This window comes from Trypanosoma cruzi, genomic scaffold (genome assembly GCF_000209065.1).
Source record: "Trypanosoma cruzi strain CL Brener 1047053517105 genomic scaffold, whole genome shotgun sequence".
Taxonomy (NCBI): domain Eukaryota; phylum Euglenozoa; class Kinetoplastea; order Trypanosomatida; family Trypanosomatidae; genus Trypanosoma; species Trypanosoma cruzi.
The window spans coordinates 83,448-97,867 of NW_001849449.1; the positions used below are offsets into that span (position 1 = coordinate 83,448).

Sequence of the window (14,420 nt, forward strand, 5' to 3'; positions counted from 1 at the left end):
GTTCTCTGCCTCGCCCCCCCTCTACTACTACTACTACTACTAATAGTGTTGCTCTGTCGCAACAATGTATTCTGAAGCCAAAAAAATCCCTCGTTAACGCCCGTCCCCTTCAGTGCATTAGAGGCAAAAATGTTAAACGGCCGATCTGCCATGAGTGTCGTGAGGTCAAGAAGATCAACCAATTCTGCCGCGGTCTTGGCATTTGGAAGATCCATCTTGTTGGCATAAAACAAAAATGGGATTTTCGCCCCATTCGTCTTGGGTAATTCCCGTGCAATGTCCGGGTGTTGCAGCATTAACTCAATTTCCTCCTTCACAACGCACAGGCGAAGCTCATCGCTGCTGTCCACGACGAATATAATCCCATTGATATTTTCATAGTATGTTTCCCACAGGCCGCGGAACTTCTTCGCCCCGCCCATGTCAAATACCGTGAACTTCGCCGAGCCTTTTTCAAACACCTCGACATTGTAGCCGACTGTGGCGCTGATATGTTCACTCTGAAGCGCAGTCGGCTTGAGCCGATTGATGATCGATGACTTGCCGCTGTTATCGAGGCCGCAGGTGATGATGTGCAGTTTTGTTTTACTTTGCCCCATAAACCCTCCTTCCCCTCCTTCCTCCAATTACACACACACACACACTCTCTCTCTCTCTCTATATATATATATATATTTTTTCTCTTTCCTTCTTGGCTCGTGTGCTCTTCCTTCCTTCCTTCCTTTTTTTTCTTCCTGTGTAATGTATGTATGTGTGTTTGTCTGCCTCTTCCCTTCTTTTTTTTTTTTTTTGTTGTTGCTTCTCCTAACCGCGGTGACAAATCACGCCCCCCACCCACTTACACAAGCATAGACAGACAGACAGACAGACAGAGAGGGAAAGAGAGGGAAAGAGAGGAGTTTTCCACAACACAGAGCAAACACATATATTTATTTATATATAGGCACATACAGATAGAGGCATATAAACACATACGAGACATGCACAGACACATCTATCTGCCTGTCTACATATGCTTTCCCTTTTTTTTTTTTTAAATTCTTCTTCTTCTTCTTCTTCTTCTTCTTCTTCTTCTTCTTCTTCTTCTTCTCTCCGTTTCCTCGCCTGCACGCACAGACTATCTCCTCCACACTACGGTGTGTGTGTATGCATGTGTTCATGATGTTTCCGTTGTGGTGTCACTGGGGGGTAGGTGGGTGGGTGGGTGGGTGGGTGGTTGGAAATTTCAGCCTTGTCTTGAGATCAAACAACACACACATACAGACAGGCAGACAGGCAGGCAGACAGACAGACAGACCCACAAAAAAACAAAAAAAAAAAAACAGATCCATTCAAATCAAAAGAACATAAATTACATACATGTAATACACTTATCAGCTTCGAAGAAAATAATAAAATAAAATAAAATAAAATAAAATAAAATAAAATAAATAAATAAAATAATCCATACATGTAACCTCATGAGCCAATACACATATATATGTATGTAAGCATTGCCTGTCATGCATGCATCTGCAAATAAATAAATAAATAAATAAAAACAAACAAAACTACCATAGCACTGGTTGCACAATTAAATGTAAAACAAACAACAAACAATAAGAGGGGTAAGAAATAAAGCCGATATTCCAACCAAAATCAAAGACAACAACAACAACAACAACAACAACACAAAAAATCAACAACAACACAAACAAGAACAGCTGCTACTGAGAGCCACACACACACACACACACGCACACAAATAAATAAATAAATACATGTTTATTGAAAGTAAAAATAAATTGGTGCAGACAAACAAAACAAAACAAAACAAAAAAAGAAAGAAAACTTTGGGAAAATAAATAGGACCTATCGGCACGGGTAAATGTGTGTGATTTGACCTAAAAACAAAAACAAAACAAAACAAAACAAAAAAAAAAAAAGGAAAGAAATACACACGCTGCATATTTAATTCTCACTTTTTCAAGTTGGGTGTGTTATTTTGCCTCAATGTGTCTCCAAGATTGTGGTGGCTCTGTCTTTACAGAGCTGAGGTTCCCCCTAAGACCATTTTATCGGAAACTACCCTCTTTAAAAAGGGTAGAAATGTTCCAACATCGGGAAGGGATAAAGATTCCGCACAGGGACCCAACTTATCCTGTTGAGGCATCAAAGAGACAGCACTGGGGGTAGTTCTTTCTTCTGCGACAATTAAGGCATTGTAATGCACAGGGGAAAGATAAGAAAGAAACACATCAATGGGTTCTGAATGTCCTTCAAAGACAAAAACACTTTCATCGTCCCTTAAAACAGGAAAACGGTTTGCTACACAAACAGCCGTATTGACATCCATATCGGAAGAAAATGCCGATGTCTGAGCGGCCGGAAGTGTAGAATCACATGCGACGGAAGGCGTAATTCCACCAATGTCGCCATGCAGCGGAGAAACCAAAAGAAAACTCGAGTCCATTTTTGGCAATGCATTGGAAACAGTCGTTGTGATTGGCATATGTAAAGAGGGTGTGGATTCCACCTGTTGCTGCGTACTTGGCAAAGTTTCAACGGGGGTTGGATGGGCTAGGAGTAGAGTGATGTGCTGTTTCCCTTTGTTTTCTACACTTTCGGTTCCAACGGAGCATAACCTGGCAATTTCCTGCGAGACGGTCCGCAAATGCGTCGATTGAGAAGAACCGCCCACGAAACTCTCCTCGCCGCTTTGGACCGTAAAACTTAAATCCAAGTACCCACCAGCTCCACTTTTATTTGCAGCATCCCCGGTCATCGCCACTGCCGGAGTTCCCACTGCCGCAAAGAAGACGTTTCGGTTCGTACTCTCAGGGTACCCACCGGATGCAAAACTGCCCCGTTTTGGGGTTGCGGCTGCTCGAATGGTTGATTGAGTCAATTTACGCTGCAGAGAACGCTGAAGGCCGCATGCATCCACAATAACTTCCTCCTCTTCTTCCCCATTTTCATGATTCTTTGTGTTCTGCGTTGACGCCGCTGTTTTACGTGACTTAAATGCAGTGGGCTGAACGCCTCCAGATTTCCCGCTGCACGCACAGCCCCCTCTTCCTCTTCCTCCTCCTCCTTCTTCGGCTTCTGTTTCTACAACTAATGCTCCCATTCCGCTCCCGCCACCTTTTCCCTCTTTTACAACTGTTGCCGTTTGCGTCAAATGACTCATGTTAGCATTGCCTTGGAGATGCCGTTGTTGCCGAAGAGTGGCAACATCCACCAGGAAGGCAGGTGGTAACGGAGAGTCTGCACCTGGATGGTATGTAATGTAAAAGTTCTGCTGCTCCGAAGACAAGACGTGAATGTTTATGTGCAGACTATCACTTGCCGCGCGAAGGGTGAGCTCATCACCCCATGTACCACTTTTAAGCATTCTACCGTAGTAGCCGTCTGCCTCTTCCTTGTTCGCAAAGTAGCAGTCAAAGCGTTCTCGAACACCCTTCATGTATGTGAGAACGTGGACGCGGATAATTTCATGGAGGTCCTCTGAGCCCAGCAACTGCTGCGCCAGAGCGCGAAACTGACAGTTTCCATCACCCTTCACACGGTGCTCCACGAGTTTGAGTTCAAACAGACGCTTCTCCAACCTCTGCGTGCCGATGCGAATAAAATGCTCACGTGATAACAAAGGGGCTTCATCGGTTTGTGGTTTCGCATTGGAGTTGCTTCTGGACAAGGAGCGATTCGCCTCCTTTTCCTCTTTATCCACCCCAACGGACCCGCTGCCACGGTTTACCACGTTTTTTTTTAAGTTCTTGCGAAAACCTATGAAGGACCTCCGCTTTTTGCTTGTCTCAATTGTAAAAAATGATTCCTGCTGGGCGTCCCCCTCCTGAGGCTTCGTCAGGGAGGGCTCGCGCGACTGCGGCGATGCGGGTTGCGGAGTTTGGTTTATGGCTTGAAAGGTCATTGGATGAAAGCTGACTGCGGAAGAACCTTCCCATTTCTCAGTCACTCCTTTGGACTCCTCGCCAATGGATGCCACTGGTGTCATTTCAACACCACTTCTGTCCATATTGGGCAATGCAGCGGAAATGGCACTAGGCGTTGGGGCCTCCAGTTGCTTTGTATCCATTGGGGTATTTTCGGCAGCGTCGTCGCTTAATTTATTTGAGGGCTTCTTGGCTTCATCTATGGTACACGGCGTCACTGCCTCTCCGGTATCACCACATCCGCCGTAGTGCTTCTGAAACTCGGAGACAATCCTTTTACGCACATCTCGCGTCGTGAATGGTGTTACAGGGACAACGGGAGTCAATGCGTACTTACACCCATCCGAAATTGGGCCTGCGGCCCATCCATCTTCTCCCCACTCCATGTCATTTGCCCCCGTGCGGATGGTAAGTTGGGGATGTCGCAAATGCGGCAAACATTTCCGCCCCGCTTCTTCCTCTTCCTCCTTCTCCCTCTCTAGGCCATTTGGGGAGGCGGCCACGTAATTTGCTATGGGCTCACCACACTCAGCATCCGCAGCCCCGCCATCGGCGTTCTCTGAAATCAGTGTGAGTTGAGATGGAATAGGACCCTTCGTTAGGCATGTTTGGCTGGAGGAGCAGCCACCCATGTGCCCTTCCTTTTTTTTTTTTTTAATTCCTTTTTTTTTTCTTTTTAAAGGGGTACACGCAGCTTTAAGTTAAATAATATTAAACGGACGTAATGCAACAAAATACAGACAGTCCCACTCTCTTTTCCTTCCTTCTTTTACTGCTCCACAAAACAGGAATGCACACGACGACTAATACACTTCACCCACTAATGGGGCGAGCCCTAACGGTCCCCCTTTTTTTTTTTTTTTCTTTTTTTTTTAAATGCAATAAATTAAATTAAATAAAAACAATCCACTCCTTGTATTGATTATATAATATATATGTGTATGTGTATGTATGTTTTTATTTAGAAGAAGAGAATCGCAAGCCCCTGTCGATCGCCTTCTTTATTGTGTAAGAAACAAACATTCACAAATGGGGAACAGAAGGAGAAGGGAAGAAAAAAAAAAAAAAGAAAAAAACATGCCCGGCATGAAAAGATGATGACATTACAGAGACACGGAGAGAGAGACGCATGAATGGGCGGTGTGGAGAAAATTCGACGCCAACAGGCGTATTCAACCTCCCTTTTTTTTTTTTTTTTTCCGTTTTAATTTCCGTTCAAATTTAATTCTTTTCTTTTTTTCTTCATGATTTGTTTGTTATTAACAACAACACCAACAATAACAGTGGCTCCTTCATGTGTTTGGTTCTGTTCGGGGGCCCTTTCCCACAACAGCAAGCAACCAACCAAAGCTGCCTTCTTCTTCTTTCCTTCTCCTGCGTCCCAATGAACGTCGGCCTGTGCACGCATCTATTAACCGTTTCCTCCGTAATCCCTTCTTAATATGTTATCCATTTGAAAATACCGTCCGTCTTTTGGTTGCTCTTCCCAGTGGAGAGAAGTGACGGCAACAAACGTCCCTTTGCACACACACACACACACACGGACACACAGACACAAACTGCAGGCTACTCCGTCTCGTTGTCATCACGAAGCCACTCATCCTCAAAGGCGTGTGTGATGGCGCTGCAAACAGCCGCCGCGGACATCCCCCTGTCGCTGATGCGGATGCTTTTCACCTGTCCTTTCGGAGCGTACGGCGCCTCAACATCGCCCTTCGACATACCACCAATAATGAATGCAAACGGATAAAACTTCCGTGCCTCGGCGGCCTCACTGTGGTGCTGCGCAAAATGGGATGGCGCGGCCTCACCTGCCGCAAATGTCTCCACTTTACGCTTCTTTGTGGCGTCCCCGTCGGCAACACCGCATGTGGCGCAGAAGGCGTAGAGATCCGGGACACTGTCTCCGTCCCGCTCCACGCGAAACAACGTGCAGTTGGGCGGTATGTGGTCTGTGACAGGGTTCCTCACCACACGCAGCAGCGAAATATGCCCATGTGCCGCCCGCACCTTCATCTTGTACAGACACACCACCATCATCTTTTCAAAAAGCCGAATATGCCGTGGCACACGCAGGCGTGGATCGACGGCAATGACAACGCCTTTTTTTGTCCGCAGGAACACTTGCAAGAGACCGGCACGGTTCAGCGGGGAGTCCATAAGGTGCAGGAGAGCCTGATGCACCACGTCTGGTCGCCACTCAGCAGGGTCTTGCTTGTTGCGTGCGTGATACTGCCGGTGTTTCTCGGACAGCAACTCGAAGCCGTACTCCGTGCGCACAACGGCGAGGGGGCAGTGTTCGAGAACGACGATGACACGCCGCCACCGTGACTTCTCTTCGGCTGACTTTGGAAGCCGCGCCGACTTTTGCCTGTACTCCATCCACCCTACCACCTACCGCGGCCCCCGCCCGTACCACAACTCGCTGATCGGCATGCAAGACGCATCGCCAAACAACACCGTGTGGTCCAACCAGCACCACCAGCAGCAGAAGTAAAAACAACAACAAAAAAAAAAAAAAGAGAAAAAAACCTGTTAAAGAAGACGCATCCCACAGCGGTAACGGCAAAGGCAACAAATGCACCACACACCTCCTCTCCCCTCCTTCTCCCTCTCTGTACCGCCTTTCCAAGCCACAACGCTGCCCTACCGCTCAATCTGAAACGTCTCCTTTTCTCTGCCCTTGAAGCAGAGCAAAATTTCGTTAATTGCGTCCCCACGCAACATGTCGCGCGCAAACGTCGCCTCCGCCAAAAAGCCAACCATCCCGAGCGCCCCCACAACGACACCGCAGATGACATTCGAATACCACAGCCGCTCCCGCAAGGGGCCTTCGGGCAGCTCCACGAAGAGCGCCAGCGGATTCTCGGCAAATTTAATGGAAAAGGCATCCGTGCCCACCTCCCGCAATGGCTCTACTGTCGCTGTGACGTTGAGAAACATGCGCAGCCCTACCAACGCAACAGCGTCCGCCGCCTGCGCAAACGTTCGACACGCGGGAACGCCACTTCGCACGCTGTACTCCTCAATAAGCCGTGATCCAATACGGCGGCCCATTGCGTCCAACTGCTGGTTGACCACCTCCACATCTTCCTCCTGCACCAGGTCGGCAACCATCTGCTGCACCAACGCACCATACGTGATCGCAAAGAACTCGGCACTCACCTTGTCGCCACTCTCAAAGGCCTTTTCCCCTTCATTCGAAAAATTTAACGCCCCCGCTGACATGCTTTCGCTTTTTCTTTTTTTTTTTTCGTTTCTTGGTTGTGTTTTCCTCCTTGTTTCCGCTGCAACTGCTAGCACAGACTGAAGACGAATAAAAAACCCAATTTTTTTCCTTCACACGTATAAAATGCCAAACACCCAAATAAAAAAGCAAACAGGAATAATAATAATAATAATAATAATAATAATAACAAAGAAAACACAAACACACTAGCAACTGCAGCGGCAGCAGCACGGTGGTCGTCGCATATTTACATAATATATATATATATATATATATGTCTGTTTGTGTTTCTCAGATTCCTTCCTGCCCCGGTACGGTGTGGCGTTACCGCCGGCGGACCAGGCAGCCTACTGTACATCTCACACACCCCTCGTGAAGTACAAAAACAAAACAAAACAAAAACAACAAAACAAGAGCGTTCCCTCACTTTTTTGACCTTCTTCCCCTTTTCTTTGAACTGCCTTGCGTCTTCTGGAACCTCACACGAGCCATGTACGCGCGAAAAGAGGCTTGGATGGTTCGAGTGTTTTCATCCATGGCCAACTGCATTTCCTCGTAGTGTCTGTCACGCATCGATTCAACAAATTTCTCTAATTGATACTCGTTCTTTTCAGTACGTAAAACGTCAAGTTCTTCATCAAGCGCAACAATAGCCTCTGTGTCTTCTTCTGTCTCCTTATTGAGGGTCGCAGTGGCCGCTTGTAGTGTTGATATCTGCACATCATACTCCGTGATCGCAGCACTCACGGCAGCCTCCTTTTTGGCCCGTTGCGTTCTTAATGCGTTTGCTTCCTCCTGATTCCGGTTCACCAATGTTGCCAGCGTTTCTTTATTTTTTTCGGCGAGCTGCTTCACCTCCTCCAGGTGACCCACATCTTGCATCTGGCGCTCTCCCTGCAGTTGTTGATTTACTTCAAGAAACGCCGATAATTCCATTGCGACAACGCTACGTGTATAATCAATTTCTTCCTCTAGTCGTTGTATCTCCGTTTCGAGGGCCTCCACTTCCTTCTTGTGTGATTCCTTTGTTTCTTGGTACTCCCGCTTCAGGGCCTTGACATCTGCGGAAGCGGTCTTTTCTCTATTCACCGCCTCGTGCAGGATCCTGTAGTTGCGGACATCCTCGTTGACCGTCGTCTTGTTACGTGCCATGACGAGGGAGAGGAGGATCTCCATGGCATTCTTCAGCGCCAATACACCTGGATCGATCAGGTGCGCCAGGGAGGATTCCGCCTTCGTGACCAACAAATTGGCCCGCCGCTCCTGCAACTCCCGCACCATGGACACATATTCATTCTCCTGGAGGGTATCCAGGATGGCACGGAACAACATATGATGTCGATTGAGGTCCGACTCCTCCACACTACCTGCCACTGTGGCCAGATCCAATATTTCCTTCTCCAGTTCGGCAAACTCCGCCATCTGCAGCAGGACCTCGTTGCCGTCTACATCGGTTGGATCGCCGTGACGCTCGGCGACGCCGTAAATGAGCTGCGCCACACGTACGTCATCATCTTCTTCTTCCTCAACTCCATCTTCCACGCCGCTGCTGAGTTGGCTGCGAACAGTTTCAAGGCACACCTTCCGTGTCCATGGGCTGAGGCTTGTCGGCAGGAGCGAGACGAGCTCAAGGTCCCGCACAAGATCCCGAAGAACAAACTCAATCTTGTCGGCCTGGCGCTGCGTCAACGCATCCATGTCCATTGCTCCCACCCACACACCCGAGGTTCCTATAAACACACCACTTTGTCTGTCGGCGTGCGGCGCGACACCGACGAAAAAAATAATGCCTGACCGCTTCCTTGACCCCCCACTCCCCTCCCCTCCCCACACACACACAAAAAAGGCAAAAAACACACACAAAAAGGAACCACGATGACTTACAGGGACTGCAATGTACACGACATGAGGCATAAACCATACTTCCGTGGATCCCCACATTAAAATTGTACAAACATCACATATTCATCGATGCATAAAGACACACACACACACAAAAAAAAAAAAAAAAAAATAAAATCCACATACACATGGATATAAGTATGAATATTTGCGCCTGTGGAAATTTTTGTTGGTTTACTTTTCAAATAATAATAATAATAATAACAAACACAATAACAACAAAAGGACGCCCCGCAGAATAAGAAAAGAAAAGAAAAGAAAAAAAAAAACAACAACAACGCACAAACAAACATACAGTAAGAACAAAGGCATAACAATTCCGTAATGGTGGTGTCCGTGTATATATTGGGGATGGGGAATACGCAACGCAACGCAACAACAAAGAAGTGGCGCTGAAAAAAAGATAAAAAAAAACAACAGCAAAAAAAAAAAGGAAAAGAGGTGTGGGTGTTGGTGGGAGGTGGAGAAAAGACATCGGAAAGGCCCCCTTTTTTGGGGGCGAGAAGAAATAAATAAATAAATGACGGACCGCATGCACACAGACAGAGCCCCCCCCCCCAATGCATGCATGCGTGTATAAAAAGGCCGCCCCACGCCCGACCCCGTCACCGCACAGTCCTTTCCCAGGAGGAGTGGACATGCAACGAGCATCAAAAAAAGGCCGAGAGGCAAAGTAGCGGAAAAAGATGATAAAAAATTGCGTAAATCCGGGCAAAAGTACAAAAAATAAAATAAAATAAAAACAACAAAAAAGACACACAAATAAAACAACTCTCAACGGTTTATAAAAAAAAAAGAAAAAAGAAAAAAGAAAAAGAGGTGCAGGCAATATATATATATATATGTGTGTGTATGGAGGGGGTTTGCCCCCCCACCACCCCCTCCGTGTGTCGTGCCCCGCGTTGGAAGCTTCTTGCCAATCAAATGGACGGAGGGCTGGACGGAAACGTCCATGAAGCGTACATGCACGCCCACGCATTTTTACACGCAACACCCTTCCAATAAACTCCTTCCTTCCTTCCTTCCATTTTTTTTTTTAATTTTTAAAGAATTCCAATCGTCTTCTCGTGTTATTTTCCCCCCGCCTCCTCTTCCTTTTCCCTTCCCTTCCCCCTCCCACCAACAGACACATAAACTCTCTATCTTTCGTTGCCATTTCCCACTTCCCACTTCACATATCACCACTACCAACACCACCACCCCAACCGCCCCTTTAACTCACTCTCTTCATTCATCTATCTTATTTCCCTTCCCCCTCCTCCTCCTTCCATTTATTTATTTTTATACTCGCTTTTATATAAACTGAAGCACACACACACAAATGAAAGCATACGCACACGCACACATATATATACACACATATATATATACAAATATGCATTTCTACATATTTGTGCGTGTACACAGTTCAGAAATACATCATCTTCCTTCCTACCTTTCTTTATATAAATATAAATATGAATAAATACATATATATTTTTTGAATTTCCATTTTTTGTTCTTTTTTTTTTTTTTTTTTTTTTTTCTTTATATTTTTTTTTTCCTTTATCTTCATCTTCTACATCCATTAACGCAAACATGATTTTCTTTCCTGTCTTTTGTAAAATAAATAAATAAATAAATAAATATATTTCTTTTAATGCCATTCAATTCTGTGGCACTCTCTACTCTACCTGCCCCCGCACCCCCCCTTTTTTTTTTTTTTTTTCTTTTTTCTTCCCTCCCAACATGCAATTGCATGGCACCAACTTCAGCTCCCGCCTCTCTTTTTCTCCCTTCTCGCCCTGTGTGTTTGTGTGTGCCTGTTCGACCATCTTTTTTATCCCAGAGGCACGTTTTTGCATTGAATTACCGTCACTGCCGTTGTTTTGTTTTTCTTCGGTACGCACCAAACGCCTGCCTTCACGGTGGTGGGAAGAAATGAAAGGAGCGAAGGGCCTTTTATTCATTTGACCCCTCCCCCCTACCCCTCCCCCAAACGCACAAATAAAAGAAGAGGGCCGGTGCCTTTCTTTCTCTCTCCATGTCGTCAACGTCGTTTTTTTTTTTTTTTGTAAAGAAACTCGTGTAAAAAAAAAAAAAAATCAATTCGGCAGGGAGCGTATGAGCACATATTACAAGCAACACCCTCCCCCCACCAAAAAAGAAAAAAAAAAAACCAATAATAATAACAATAATAAGTGCGTGTATATTTTTGCATAAAAGAACCAATGAATTTACCACTCCATCTGCATACATGTATTACCGTTACTTTTTTTTTTTTTTTTTTTTCTTTTCTTTTCTTTTACTTCTTTGTGCTACATATGTGCCAAACAAACAGTTTATATTCATTTCTTACTAATTACCTCGCCTTTTTTTTTTTTTTTTTCTTCTTCCCCCGCCCTTTCTCTCTCTCTCCACAATCGTGCCACCGCCTCCCGTTCGTCACAGTCAGACGGACGCCAGTGATCCAATGGTGTCCACCTCTTTTTTCGAAAATTCATGCGTCGTGAGACCGACACAATGGAGTGAGGCGCTCGAAATGCCAAGGACTGACTGCAGTAGTTGCTGCGTTTCCACGTTGTTGTTTGCCTTCGCCCTGCGGCTCAACTCGAGAAAGTCTTCTTTGGGCCACACGACGCCAATGTTCCCTTGGTCCGGCAACTCCTCCGGGGCAGGAAGCCGCACCAACTCCGTGGCCAACGTCGCGGGATCGGACCCCGCACGCACATGCACCCACCCCACGACGCTCCTGTCATTGACGTCCCGCACCACAACCACCTTGCGCAAAAAGGCATTTGTGACCTTGACGGCATCATCCACCGTCGCACGATACGGGGCGTCCTGTAAAATGGCTGCCACGTTGAATGAGCCGGCGACGCAGGTGCGCATCCAGTGAGGCACGGCCCCACTGTCGGCGGAGCTCTTGCTATAGCGACTGTCCGCCTTAAGTGCCTTCGCCACGCGCTTTTCCTCCTCCATGAGCTCCGGCAGCAGCAGAAAAGGGGATGCCTCGTTCTTCACTTCAGCAAGGACAGCGGCCGCAACATTCATGCGGGGCTGCAGCATACACACAATGCGCAGCTTCTCCTTCACCTCGGCGTCAATCTGCCTCTGGAAGGAGGTCACCCCTTCCTTTAATGCGGCTAGCTCCTCCACCTGCTTTCTCTTCATCTCCTCCAAACGATCACGGTTTTTCTGCTGTAGACGCTGCTCCTCCCGCTTTGACCGCTCATCATCACGCTTGTGCGCAATCTGCTGACGGCAAAATCGCTCTTGGTGGATAAGCATCTCCCGTCCCGACTGCTCAAGCAGCACCAACTGGGCTAGAAGGTGCGTCTTGGGCATCACCCGCATCGTGTGGATATCCTCCCGCCTCCGCATCACGTCCTTCAGGTACCGCATGGTGTCGAAGGAGTACGGCATGCCTACCGTACGGCCAAGCTCCGTCGCCGAGAAGCGGCGGGCGCCGTTGTTTGTTGTTGTTCCCATTGACTGACGGCACCCCTCACTGCCGTAGCCGGGCTGCGAAGGGCTGAACTTTCGTTCCACCGAAACCTCGCCGTTCATTTAAAATAATAAAAAACAAAACAAAAACAAAAACAACACACAAACACCGCGTGACGCACCAACACACGCACACAAATCAAACTCTTTTCTACACCGCGGTACACACCTTTTGCCGTGAACCCCAAACCCGTGTTCTACTTCGCAACTAAAAGAACTTTTTAATTAAAACGCTTGCAGAAAAATCCTTCGCCGAAGTAAAAGGCAAAAAAGCAAAGAAAAAAAAAAGAGGGGGTGGGGGGAGGAGCATCAAACACACACATGGCAGCATGCAGCGCAGTCCACCACAACACCAGGCAGCGACAACACACACCAAAACAACAACAACGAAAAAAAAAAGACACGCTGGCGGAAGCACAAAACAACCCGCACTACACGAAAAACAAACAAACAGTCACCCATCATACATAATCACAGTCAACATCAAAAAACAAAAAAACAAAAAAAAAAAAAAACAGGAAAACACAACAAAAAAGTTGCCTTCAAATATAAAAAATAGCAATGAATATACATCATAAAAAGAAAAAAAAAAAGAAAAAAAGAAAAAAACCAAAAGTAAAACCATCAAGGAAATTCAAACAAACAAACAAACAAAAAAGAAAACGCATGCTAAATCCCTACAGTAAAAAAATTTTCTTCTCAAATTCAAAAACAATACATTTGTATACATAAAAAACATACATGGAATGGGGAAAACAGCAACAGCGTTGGGTGACACCGGCGTACACAGGTTACTGTGTGATCTGCTGCACCGTCTTGCCGCGGTACTGTTGGCTCTGCAGTGTCTTGGAGCGCTTCAGTTCCTCGCGCTCCGCCGCAATCTTCACTTCCTCCTGCTTCGCCAGGTGGGCACGGTACTCGACCATCTTGCTGCGGCGGGTCAGGTTACCGTCCTCCACCTCCTCGGCGGGATGCACAAACTCAATGCCGGCCTGGTTCAGCGCGTCCTCGGTCGGGCCAAACATCTCCAGCGCCTGCGCCATCTTGTCCTTCAGCATCTCCAGCTCCTCCTCCACCTGTGCGCGGAGCTTGTACAGCTCCTTCTTGGCGTCCGAGTGCTTCTTCGCGTTCGGGTCAAACGTCTCGATGGCAAACTCCAGCTGAATGTGCGTCGTGCGGATGTTGCGGTCAATCTCCTCCAGGCGCTTCTCCTTCTTGTACACCAGCTGGCCCAGCGTCTTGTACAGGCGGCGGAACGCCTCCAGGTACTCCTGATGCACCTGCAGCCGCAGGTCCGCCAGCTCCTCGTTCGTCTTGTCGTGGCGCGACTTGATTGCGCTGCAGCCCTCCGCCACCAGCTCCTCCATCATCCCGATGCATCGCATCGCCAGGTCGCAGTTGTACACCGACAGTTCCAGCAGCTTCTTGTGCTGCCCACATACATCCAGGAACTGCTGGTACTCCACCTTGCGCTTCTCCTCGCGGTCGTTCTCCTCGATGCGGCGCTTCACCTCCTCAAATCGCTCCGTCCCCAGGCGCTGCAGGACACGCTCGAGCTCCTGGATGCGGCGCCACGCCTCGTCCTGCCTGTCGAGGTTCTCCTGGATGAACTTTTCCGACTTCTCCTTCTGCGTCGCAAAGCGCTTCATCGCCTCCGCGTCCTCCATGTCCGCCTTCTGGATCGCGCCGTGTAGGTTCTTCAGGTCGTCCTCGCAGCGCTGCTTCAGCCGTCGCTTCGCGTCCTTGATCGCGGATGTCTCCTGGAACGACTTCTTCTGCACGTCTTGGATGCGACCAAACGGCTTGTTCTCGTCCTCCGTCTGTCCAATTATGCGGAACTTGTCGGCCACCAACTCCACGAGATGCTCCAG

General features: G+C 47.5%; 7 protein-coding genes across 7 annotated transcripts, besides 47 other annotated features; all 7 read right to left on the bottom strand.

The window, feature by feature from the left end:
* On the bottom strand, nt 1-599 carry Tc00.1047053508961.4 (ADP-ribosylation factor, putative; the record flags this gene model as incomplete). The annotated part of the gene is made up of 1 exon (XM_802853.1): nt 1-599. A coding segment is annotated over one exon (599 nt), but the record flags the coding sequence as incomplete, so codon positions are not given.
* Nucleotides 1-1,915: a sequence feature (heterozygous, non-Esmeraldo-like haplotype).
* Nucleotides 22-42: a microsatellite.
* Nucleotides 659-680: a sequence feature (AT_rich).
* Nucleotides 851-873: a microsatellite.
* Nucleotides 1,039-1,090: a microsatellite.
* Nucleotides 1,187-1,220: a microsatellite.
* Nucleotides 1,252-1,297: a microsatellite.
* Nucleotides 1,391-1,443: a microsatellite.
* Nucleotides 1,517-1,539: a microsatellite.
* Nucleotides 1,645-1,702: a microsatellite.
* Nucleotides 1,718-1,743: a microsatellite.
* Nucleotides 1,796-1,818: a microsatellite.
* Nucleotides 1,887-1,925: a microsatellite.
* Nucleotides 1,916-2,716: a sequence feature (areas merged during assembly that could not be assigned to a particular haplotype. This can correspond to areas where the two haplotypes were merged or to regions with more than two copies in the genome that were merged during assembly.).
* Nucleotides 2,024-4,564, bottom strand: Tc00.1047053508961.10 (hypothetical protein, conserved; the record flags this gene model as incomplete). The annotated part of the gene is made up of 1 exon (XM_802847.1): nt 2,024-4,564. The coding sequence occupies one exon, from the start codon at nt 4,562-4,564 to the stop codon at nt 2,024-2,026; it is 2,541 nt and encodes an 846-aa protein (XP_807940.1).
* Nucleotides 2,717-3,202: a sequence feature (haploid, non-Esmeraldo-like haplotype).
* Nucleotides 3,048-3,077: a microsatellite.
* Nucleotides 3,203-11,566: a sequence feature (heterozygous, non-Esmeraldo-like haplotype).
* Nucleotides 4,575-4,610: a microsatellite.
* Nucleotides 4,781-4,806: a microsatellite.
* Nucleotides 4,813-4,834: a sequence feature (AT_rich).
* Nucleotides 4,984-5,008: a microsatellite.
* Nucleotides 5,456-5,489: a microsatellite.
* On the bottom strand, nt 5,499-6,314 carry Tc00.1047053508961.20 (hypothetical protein, conserved; the record flags this gene model as incomplete). The annotated part of the gene is made up of 1 exon (XM_802848.1): nt 5,499-6,314. One exon carries the CDS (start codon nt 6,312-6,314, stop codon nt 5,499-5,501), a length of 816 nt encoding a protein of 271 aa, XP_807941.1.
* Nucleotides 6,428-6,463: a microsatellite.
* Nucleotides 6,579-7,160, bottom strand: Tc00.1047053508961.30 (trafficking protein particle complex subunit 3, putative; the record flags this gene model as incomplete). The annotated part of the gene is made up of 1 exon (XM_802849.1): nt 6,579-7,160. One exon carries the CDS (start codon nt 7,158-7,160, stop codon nt 6,579-6,581), a length of 582 nt encoding a protein of 193 aa, XP_807942.1.
* Nucleotides 7,317-7,351: a microsatellite.
* Nucleotides 7,405-7,437: a microsatellite.
* Nucleotides 7,544-7,574: a microsatellite.
* Nucleotides 7,585-9,102, bottom strand: Tc00.1047053508961.40 (hypothetical protein, conserved; the record flags this gene model as incomplete). The annotated part of the gene is made up of 1 exon (XM_802850.1): nt 7,585-9,102. The coding sequence occupies one exon, from the start codon at nt 9,100-9,102 to the stop codon at nt 7,585-7,587; it is 1,518 nt and encodes a 505-aa protein (XP_807943.1).
* Nucleotides 9,157-9,180: a microsatellite.
* Nucleotides 9,248-9,285: a microsatellite.
* Nucleotides 9,304-9,330: a microsatellite.
* Nucleotides 9,459-9,503: a sequence feature (A-rich).
* Nucleotides 9,778-9,834: a sequence feature (A-rich).
* Nucleotides 9,850-9,879: a microsatellite.
* Nucleotides 10,090-10,111: a sequence feature (AT_rich).
* Nucleotides 10,372-10,443: a microsatellite.
* Nucleotides 10,405-10,540: a microsatellite.
* Nucleotides 10,555-10,610: a microsatellite.
* Nucleotides 10,667-10,691: a microsatellite.
* Nucleotides 10,755-10,781: a microsatellite.
* Nucleotides 11,315-11,349: a microsatellite.
* On the bottom strand, nt 11,494-12,612 carry Tc00.1047053508961.70 (hypothetical protein, conserved; the record flags this gene model as incomplete). The annotated part of the gene is made up of 1 exon (XM_802851.1): nt 11,494-12,612. One exon carries the CDS (start codon nt 12,610-12,612, stop codon nt 11,494-11,496), a length of 1,119 nt encoding a protein of 372 aa, XP_807944.1.
* Nucleotides 11,567-11,911: a sequence feature (haploid, Esmeraldo-like haplotype).
* Nucleotides 11,912-11,937: a sequence feature (heterozygous, Esmeraldo-like haplotype).
* Nucleotides 11,938-12,731: a sequence feature (areas merged during assembly that could not be assigned to a particular haplotype. This can correspond to areas where the two haplotypes were merged or to regions with more than two copies in the genome that were merged during assembly.).
* Nucleotides 12,624-12,648: a microsatellite.
* Nucleotides 12,732-14,420: a sequence feature (heterozygous, non-Esmeraldo-like haplotype).
* Nucleotides 13,035-13,084: a sequence feature (A-rich).
* Nucleotides 13,126-13,158: a microsatellite.
* Nucleotides 13,185-13,204: a microsatellite.
* On the bottom strand, nt 13,341-14,420 carry Tc00.1047053508961.79 (69 kDa paraflagellar rod protein, putative; the record flags this gene model as incomplete). The annotated part of the gene is made up of 1 exon (XM_802852.1): nt 13,341-14,420. A coding segment is annotated over one exon (1,080 nt), but the record flags the coding sequence as incomplete, so codon positions are not given.